This window comes from Poecilia formosa, unplaced genomic scaffold (genome assembly GCF_000485575.1).
Source record: "Poecilia formosa unplaced genomic scaffold, Poecilia_formosa-5.1.2 Scaffold817, whole genome shotgun sequence".
NCBI classification, from domain to species: domain Eukaryota; kingdom Metazoa; phylum Chordata; class Actinopteri; order Cyprinodontiformes; family Poeciliidae; genus Poecilia; species Poecilia formosa.
Window position 1 is genome coordinate 21649 of NW_006800756.1, and position 9773 is coordinate 31421.

The 9773-nt window shown below is 43.8% G+C and overlaps 1 protein-coding gene across 1 annotated transcript; it reads left to right on the forward strand.

The window, feature by feature from the left end:
* The first annotated feature begins 621 nt into the window (after positions 1-621).
* On the forward strand, positions 622-9558 carry samsn1b (SAM domain, SH3 domain and nuclear localisation signals 1b). The gene is made up of 14 exons (XM_007543395.2): positions 622-813; positions 2182-2316; positions 2558-2601; positions 2688-2719; positions 3098-3183; positions 3479-3593; positions 3675-4060; positions 5042-5149; positions 6487-6610; positions 7318-7469; positions 8200-8385; positions 8462-8612; positions 9273-9416; positions 9492-9558. Exons 1-13 carry the CDS (start codon positions 790-792, stop codon positions 9413-9415), a joined length of 1686 nt encoding a protein of 561 aa, XP_007543457.2. The 5' UTR covers positions 622-789; the 3' UTR covers position 9416; positions 9492-9558.
* Positions 9559-9773: the final 215 nt, after the last annotated feature.

Below are 9773 nucleotides of genomic sequence, written 5' to 3' on the forward strand. Positions count from 1 at the left end.
CCAGGAGAGGAAGCCGAGGCAACGGAATGACAAACTTATCAACAACAAAAAGACAAGCAGTGATCTGATTCTAAGAGAAACGAACACAAGGATAAACTGAGAAACTCAAGAAAATTAACTGGAAGGATAAAACCCTAATGAGAACAACAAACAACTGAAAATGGCAAGACCATTGTTGCGATAATACAGAAATTAGAGATTATTAATTAAAGCCAAAACCCAAAACGCTGGAGGACCGCGACACAAACTGAGTTTTGCCGGGCCACTACGTGAACAGAATTGACTGAATATTAATATTTTTATACAAACACAAACATACAAACAGGAATAACATTCAAAGCACATTTTAGAACATATGGTGATACCCCCTCAGATTTTCCCCCCTGGCCCTCCAAAAAAGAGGGGAAAACCGTTTAACATCACATAGTGATTATTCCATCCCAGTCTCAGGTTATCATCATCATCATCATCATCATCATCATCATCATCACACGGTGACCAAACATGGCCTGTTGTTTATTGTCCTGTTACGGGAGCTTTGACTCCGTCCGAGGCCAACGTTCGACAGTGACGGCTCGCTGCATCTATTGGATTATAGGAGGGATTTAAAACCAGGATTAAGCTCTAGATGGGAGACGGCGTGGGGGCTGCGTGGCTCTTGCATCACAGGGGTGTGTGTGTGTGTTAGGGTGTGTGTGTGTGTTTGTGTGTGGGGAGAAGTTTGCTTCGAGGTTGCGGAGCGCAGCTCGGTCGCTTTTGGCGGTCGTCTCTGGCTCCTGACTGTGGAACATGAACCTGTTCTGCTTCATGCTGGTAAGGCTGAGCTTCTGAAGTGTTTGAAATGTTTTGAGTTTGTCGGTCGGGAGAATCTGTTTGATTCCTGCGACCTTTTGAAGAGAGCCGGTGAGCTGAGGAATCTACGAGGAGCTCTGGGGACGTCGTTGGTGTTGGAAAGAAGATTCGGTTGATTTCTGAGAAGCGTTCTTCCCTTGCTGTACATAGTTTGGGATTTATGAAAACATGTTTATAGTTGCACAGACTTAACGTTAAGGAATGGAAGTTTAAGATTTTATTGAATTCTGATTATGTATTTATGTATTTCTATTGATCAAAACATCAAATCAACCTTAAAAAAACAACAAAGGTTTAAACTAAAAGCTCTGAAGGTGTTCTACTAGACTGGTAACACATTCATTGTTACACAACTGATACTGAAAGATTAGAAATTATTTGTGATTTCTATCACAAGATTTGACGATAACAGATGAAACAGTTATTTTTTCTTTCTGCTTAACGTAGAGAATGCACAGATTTTTTGAAATGCGTTTTGTAACGAAAACCGTCCAAAGAGCAACTCTGGCTTTGTAATCGGCTCCTTGTTTGAGGAATTGACATCCAGCAGCTTTCTCCTGCCTTGATTCTGAACATCGATGGCTCTGGGATTACTTTGTTTTTGTTGCCTTTAGACACGACAGGTCACCTCTTCAGGAACTAGTTTGTATTTTTATAATTGAGGTTTTGTGAAATTATTACCAGAACCAACTATAACCATAACTTACAGTGGTGGAAAGCTAACATCTCTGACTGGACTGACTAAAATAATTCAAAGTATTTGTGGATATCAAACGTCTGCAGGTTTTCCAAGAGACTCAGGCAACGTCCATTTTACTAAGCAAAGCATCGCCGGTTGAGGCTGCTTCCTGTTCATCTTAACAAATAGTTTGAAATCCCATAAAGTTGTGTATTTTGGTTCAGGATGTTATTTGTGCTGAAAACATGAGATATGGTACATTCATGTTATGGTAACTATCATAAAAGGGAATTACTGCAGTGGACCTGTGTTGGTATGGAGTCTAAGACATGATGCGGATCTGATGGTACAACTGCAAAATCAACCTTTGGCACAAGGTGGCCTGGTACAAAGTGCACTTCAATACAACTTTACATTTGAACAGCGTGTTTGTTATGGGCCACAGAAATCCAATGACATCTGAGACCAATCTGGAAAACCCAAGACTGACAGTCGATTAGTGTGTAACTCAGTAGACGTGTCAATCTACGTTAGATTGCATATTTTCAGAGCACCCAACTGTCCAAGGGCCAACAGAGACAGTTTGTATTTGAACAGTTGTCGTTTTTCAGATGACGAGGACATGAAATCTGCTTGTTTTGTTTCCGTAGGATGGCTCCACTGAGAGCATCTATGAACCAGCGAACAGCCAGACGAACAAGGACGTCTCGCCCAAGTGTCAGTGCAGTTCTGGGCATCTACGGTGCAAAACTGAGTGGGGCGGCTCAGACCCGTCCATCAGCTCTGTAAGTCTGTCTCCGTTCTGACTTCCCTCCACAATAAGCAGACACCGATGTTGAACTCTGAGTAATTAATCCAGTTTCATTAAGCGTAGCCCAACACTGTGGGCTTGGCTATGTAAAAAAAAAAAAAAAGAAGGTGCAACGTTAAAGTCTCTGTGATACGGTCTAGTGAGAAATTATATAAACTGAGTGACTGGTTTGGACTTTCAGCTCAATGTTTAAGACGATGCTTTATTTTTTCAAGGACAAACATCAGACAAGGACCAAACCTAAAGAGGAAAGCAGAAGGTACTTCATCTGAGCTTATTAACGCTTCTTTTTTTTTTTTTTTCCAATCAATAAGTTGATTAATTAATTACAATTTGCCATTTTAGATCATGTAAGCCAATGGAGGATGAAACCTTTGGTGAGTACAAAATAATACAAGACTGCATTCTTAAAAAAAATGCTATGCTAGTTGGATGATGTTGCTAACCCAGACAAAATACCAGAATCAGAAAACCTTCAGTAAATCAGATCTGATCTAATTAATGCATCAAAAGTTAGAGCGGAAACTATTATTTAGCGTATAAACCAAAGACACAGTAATAAAAACCAGATAAAGGATGAAGACTTGATGTACAAGGAGACTGTCTTTTAGTTTCTGCTTTTAGACCCAGAGCATTTGTAATAATGCGCTCAGCTGCTTTTCATTTGCTACGAGTTGCATTTAAAAGGCTTGTTTTATAAAGTGTGTGTGTTTGGCCTTAATTTTACCTTAAACAGTTTTCTTTGCTTTCTGAAGCTTGCAGTGAGAGCAGCGCGTTAACAAGACAAGTCCAAATCAGGGAGCCGGCCTCAGAAAGAACAAGGACAGATCCACCAGCTCAGGTAGAACCCGCCCAGAACAAATCTCACTTTAACATAATGAACTGTTAAAATGAACTTTCACTTTACATTTTCCAAGCAAACAGTCTCACATTTGGTTCCCAAGCGTGGTGCAGAGCATTTGAGTGCTTCCTTGCTGTTGCCGTGACTAAACAACGACCTTTTCTGCTCAAATGATAATTTTGCAAAGCTGTGCAGACGCCAGAGCGTTGTGTCTACTCTTGTGAAGTGCTGTTGGGTTTGTGTGTGAGTTTCAAACATGTCTGAGCCGAACGGATGCTTTGTTCTCTAACTGCAGCCTGGTGACTCTGCTGAAACCACGGGACGACTGAAAAAGCTTCAAAAACTGGTTCACATAAAGAACGGCCATCAGACTGACGGCGTTAAAGACTCAAGCACAACCAAGAAACACGGTGAGTCACTGCAAGTTCGTCTCTGTTCTGTGATCCGAGTCAAAGTGGTGAATAATAATAATAATTTCTGCTTATATTCAGATTGCTTGGCAGAAGGGGTGAGACACAACGGCACGGTGCTAACCTGCATCGGCCTTTCGAGGAGGACGGAGAAGAGCTCCCCTAAAGCCGCTGCAGCGCCACACCCGCTTCAGCCGCGTCAGAGTCTCCCCGGAGAAGCGACCGAAGGAGGGTTCTGGAGCCCAAGGACGGGGCGTCGGAGGCGGAAGACGTTCGAGTGTCCGCACGCTCGCCACCGGACTCCTGGGGAACTGTGCGCCCATGACGGCAACGTCTCGTCCCCGCCCTGGAGCTTGGAGTGGGATCGGTTTGAGAGTCTGATTCGGGAGCTGGACCGGAAACAGTCGGACCTGTCTCTGTCACGGATGATCCGGTCCCTCACGGATCTGCAGTTGTCACAAAGCAACGTAAGATGAGGACGCACGACAGTACCTTCTGACAAAAAACGTATTTTTTCATTATGTTGGGTGACGGCGATTTAATTTTAATTTAAATTTTTTCCATGCATATTGGAGAAACTCTTGAATCTCACAGGGCAACCACTCGACTGCAAAATGTCTCTGAGCTGCAGTTTCCAAGCTTCTCTCTCTCACATCTCCCCCGCTCAACTCCTTCAGACTAGCCAGCAGCAATTAGCAAACACCTGGTGAAAGTGCACATCTGCTGAGCTCATTATAGGAGCTGCTTCTCAGTGCAAAGTCGATAAAAATGTTGATGTTGTGACGACTTCCTGAAGGCGGAGTGTCAGAAAGAGCAGAGGCCTCATTTTTCTTACATTTCTTTTGTCATATTTGACATACGTCGCATTTGTTGAAGGAATAACATTCAAAGCACATGGTAACAGTTGAAGTTACCATGGCTACTTGCTATAAAATTTAAGTCCGGATAACTTTACACAATCGGCGTCATGCCAGCAGAAAACAGCCCATGCAAACATCTGGTTTCAAGGGACGAGAAAATAAAAATCCATTATTTTGAAGATGAGCGCAGATGTTCGGTCCCCTCCTCCCCACGACCATCTTCCTGTCTACTGTTGTAAGGCTGACAGGGTTTAACCTAATTCTGTGTCGCCGTCACAGACAGGGAATGAACACAGGGAATGTTTATGTTGCGGGGTCACACCGAGAATAATAATAATAATAAAAAAAAACATGTCCATCTGTCACCGCAGTGCACATTTTTAATCCTTCCATTACCCGAGCAGTTGGTTCCGCTTGAGTGATTTGTTGCCATCGGACAACACAGAGCTCAAGCGAATCCAGGATAATGGCTCCAGAATCCCAAACTCCTCAATCCGACTTAAAAAGTGCAACCAGGAAATCGACTTGCTGAAAAGTAGAATCCGTTTGCGGCGGCCTCTCTCGGTTTAAAACGTGCTTTACTTCCAGGGAAGGCAGGAGGCCGCGGAGCTGAAGCTGCGGGGGATGGAGACGGAGACAGGAAGCGACTCGAAGCACATCGACGTCTCGCCAGAGGAAACCGGGGCAGCTCTCGGTGTAAGTTATGAATCAAACAAAGGTGAAAATTTTCTGCAGCTCACGCATCAAACATCTGGGAGGCAGCTGGCAGCCGCACACCTGCAATGCCAAACTCTATGATGGACTTCCTGTTTTGTGGGTCAGCGGACACAGACTGTCTCTGTTCTCACAAACTGAACTCATGATGAACTGATACCAGGATGCAGGCATGTCGATACGTCAGCGGTCTCAGACTTCAGTCCTCGGGGGGCCAGAGTTCTGCAGTTTTTAGTTTTGTTCCTCGTCCTACGCCACATGTGTCAAACTCAAGGCCAGGGGGCCAAATCTAGCCTACCGCAGCTTTTTACGTGGCCCTCTAAACTCCAAATTGTACCAACAAGTTCCTCCGGTTTTTCACAAATCGGCAAAATTCGCACAAAATCAACAGTTCCCCACATTTTTGTCTGATTTTGCTGCAAATTTTCCTCAAAATTGGTCAAAAACATCGGGTTTAAGTCAGTGCTGCCTCAGCTTTACTTGATGCGATCGATACAGCAGGTAATAATAAAAAGTCACTTTTAATATCGCACGTTAACGCAAATATGGTAGAAATTCCTTGCAAATATTTCTAAATTATCAAAAAAAAAAAAAAAAAAAAAAAAAAAAAAAAAAAACAACAAAACACTAAAACAATCACAATATCCTGGAGAGACTGATCAATGTTCAGTATTATTTAATTCTAAGAAACACTTCTTGAATGCCGAAACAAACAGCTGTTTATGAATATTTTAACAGTTCGGTGGGTTTTATCAACACATCCTGGCGCAACCGGCCCTTTAAGAACATTCAGATTTTTGATTTGGCCCAAAATGAAAATGAGTTTGACGTCCCTGTCCTACACGCTTCAATTAAATGTCTAAACTACCTCAGCGCCATCAGCTAATATTGGAGCCAGATGTGCTGAGGCAGAGAGACACCTAAAAGCTCCACCGGCCCTTTCACCGGAAAGTGAAAGCTGTCCACAGGTAGTCAGGGATTTCACTCAGAGCAAACCTCTTTGGTGTTGACTATAAAAAGCAAGCCAGCGTTTACAGGATTATGCGTATTGCTTGCCAGAGCAGTTGCGCGTCTCAGAAAAGAACGGGAATTAAACTGCGCCGTCACACGAGGAATTAAACCGCACCTTGGTGCTCTGACGGAGCTAATCGACTTCCTTTCCGGCTGGGTTTTTTTTTTTTTGTTCTTTCTTTTTTATAGTTCCAGATGTACGCGCTAGGAGAAGCATGGAGACAATAGGAGCTAAATCACACACACTACAAGGCAGAGCAGATAAGGGGCAAGTTAAAAATGCGACTACTGTTATTTTTACTCCATAGAGCAGAGACGTGCAGAACGATGAGGCAGTGAAGAGGGACAGGGGGACGTGTGCTAACGGACGCAGACGGTCCAGGACCTCCCTGGACAGCCTCTACAGCCTGAAGAGTGGACAGAGCTCCTCCAGTGAGACACGACTCATGAAATCCTTGCTTATAACGTAGCCGTACTCTGATCTCTGATAAAGGACTGGACTTGCATAGTGTTGAATTAAAATGATTTCTGACCACTCCCTGATGTTCATGACCTCATAAGCATCAGAATTAACCAGGGTGCCAAAACTTTTATGAGGGTGTGAATACTTTTTAATATGTTCATTTTGCTTAGTTTTAACATAGGAAGCTACCCTGAGACTTTTAAAGTCCTGGGATCAACTTTTGCACAAAGTCATAGCAAACTTACCACATAGTTTATTAAGCTCACACCTTTCAATTTCTTAGAACTTGGTTGTCAGAAAGTTCTCAGAATTGGTTGACTTTGGTGTTTTGTAACTGTTTTTCCACCACACCTGCGTGTGTGAAGAGCTGTATAAAGACAGGATGTCTCCTCACCCAAGTGGGACACTGTCCCAGTGAGCTGCAGATGTTCAATAAAGTATTTGTTCCTTGAAACTTTAACTCTTATCAACTAAATCAACTAAAAGTTCTCTCCAACAATAGCACGGTATTTCTCCGCTACAAGTCATATTCACCCATTCACAGATGCGCTATCTTGGTGGGCAACTTGGCCTTACCACATGTTCAAGTATCCTATGAGACACAGACACTCCTTACTGATATTTCCATCTGTATCTCACTATGTGTGTGCAGTGACTCTTCTGCTGTGTGCTTCAGGTGGCGTCACCAGTGGGTCAAACTGCTCCAGTAACAGAGAGAGTCTGAGGCTGGAGGACGAGCCGACGGTCGCACAGCAGTTCTGCTGCCGTGCGAGAGTGCATACGGAGTTTGTTCCAAGTCCGTACGACACGGAGTCGCTCACGCTCAAGGTACACGAGTCCCGGAGGAGACCGGAAATAGTTCCTCCAAACGAAACCCGAGCTTACATTGTTGTTGTGTAAAATAGACTTTTTCTTTTCTTTGAGCTTTTCATCATTTTATAATGTTAGTCCCTCATCAAAAATATACCTGGAGTGTTGCCTTGACTCTCTCATGCTTGTTTGACAAATCCTGTAATCTCCCGTGGCAACCATTCAGCTTTAGAGCAGCACTCTCCCCCAGTCAGCTCCTCCAGACTAGCCAGCAGCAATTAGCAAACACCTGGTTAGACCGCACATCAGCTGAGGTCATTATACGAACTGCTGCATGCTGGTAAAAAGGTTATCGGAGGAGCAACATTGTGACGACTTCCTGGAGGCAGAGTTTCAGAAAGAGCGGCAGATTCTTAAAGAGACAGAGGCCCAATTTCAAGGCATTAAATTGCAAAGTCAAATTTCTTTTAAGTTATATTTAATATATATAGCATTTTTATAACAACTCAAGGTAACACTGTTACTTGATTGTTCTATAACTTGACACTATGTGCCAAGAAAATACATAATGCTGCCCCTTTAAAAAAAGAGCTAAAGGATTAAACACAAAATCTCTCTCAGTATTTTGGCATGCAACAGATGGAAATAATTTTGATTGTATAAATGATTTAAGCCGTAACTTTGCAACTATTATTTGAGGGATTTAATAAAATTTGACATACTGAAACTGAGAGGAACTTGTTTGCAGGTGGGAGATGTGATCGATGTCATCGCCAAGCCCCCCATGGGGACATGGACCGGCTCGCTGAACGGTCGAACGGGAAACTTCAAGTTCATCTACGTGGACGTGCTCACACACACCTCTAGCACGGCCCTGCACGAAGCGAGCCAGAAGTCAACGGTCCAGGAGGCGTTGAGGCGCCTCGGTTTGGAGGTGCAGCTCTCCCTCTATGACGCAACGCCTCCGTGTTTGTCTGAAAGACTCTAAACGGTGCTTTCTGCCTCATCAGGAACACGCCTTATCCCTGCAGCGCGGCGGTTACCAAACAGTGGATGACCTGAGGAAGCTGAGGGAGAGCGACCTGATGGAGCTGAACGTGACTCAGCCGGAGCACAGGGAACGTCTGCTGGCCGCCGTTGGCTCCCTGCAGCCACTGCACTGTAAGCGCCGGACCGGGGTAGCTCAGAGAGCAGACTTTGAAATACTCCTGTTAGTTTATAAATCACTGAATGGCTCAGCGAGAAAATACGGTTAAGATCTGCTGTTGTCGTGTCGACCTTCCAGACCTCTCAGGAGAAGCAGCATTCAGCTTCTGTGTACCACAGATCTGGAATCAACTTCCAGGAAACTTGAAAACAGCTGAAACATTTTTTAAAATCTAGACTAAAACTCCACCTGTTTATAGCTGTCTTTGAACCACAATTAAGGTAACAATGATGTGTATTGATGAGTTTTGCGATGTGTTCATTATGTTTTCATGTCAAGTAGTTTCAACTTCCTCGTTGCCTCGTTGCTCAGTAAACTTGATCGGTTTGAGCATCGTTCAGGAGCATTGTGAATGCAAATATTCTGAAACGAAACAAAAACCCAAATACCGGGGTTGTAGAAAGGGAATCGGGATGAGAGGCATTCCAGCGTAAGCAGAGGTGAAACCAAAGCTAGAGAGGTGAAAGTTAACAGGACGACCTCAGAGAGCAAATAGAGAGGATGAAATGAGGGCAGACAGGCTCTTCCTCCAATCACAGCAGTGATTTCTTCTCATCTACCCGCCTCTCTGATCACACGCTCCATCCAACCAAACCTGCTTCCCTGCCTTCTAGCCGACAGCCTGGCGGAGGACGAATCCAGTCTGGAACCGGAGCGGTCCAGTGAAGACGTGAAGAGCCGTCCCAGAGACTCGGGCTGCGTCATGACGGAGGACACGCGGCCTCATTTTCTCTCTGGATACGTCAAAGTGCCGTGAGGTTGGAATCGCTTCATTTTGCTAATGATCAAGTCCTCACACACGAACTGGCTCCTTTTTTGTTTTTCCTTTTCAGACGAGCTTCTTCTGTAACGTGATTTGTTTTCTGAAATAAAGATTTGATGAACACGTTTTCTCACTGATATCATTACAGGTGAGCTTCTGTGGAGAGTTTACGAGCAATCAGCATCTTACCCTCTGTGGTTTTACTTAATGGTTTAAAGTACTGGTGAGACTTGACTAAAAGTTTTAAGTGCAGCGTCTGTAGTCAATAAAATTTTGATTGAAAACTATATGTAGATAAAATAAGCGAGATTTTAAATTCAAAAACCCTTTTGCGGTTAAAACATTGAATAGA

What these genes read in the sequence shown, in the direction of transcription:
- samsn1b (XM_007543395.2), top strand. Translation starts at nt 790, where the DNA reads ATGAACCTGTTCTGCTTCATGCTG. An exon ending in GGACAGATCCACCAGCTCAG is followed by an intron (nt 3,184 to 3,478) that starts GTAGAACCCGCC and finishes CTCTAACTGCAG; the next exon opens with CCTGGTGACTCTGCTGAAAC. An exon ending in AAGCACAACCAAGAAACACG is followed by an intron (nt 3,594 to 3,674) that starts GTGAGTCACTGC and finishes GCTTATATTCAG; the next exon opens with ATTGCTTGGCAGAAGGGGTG.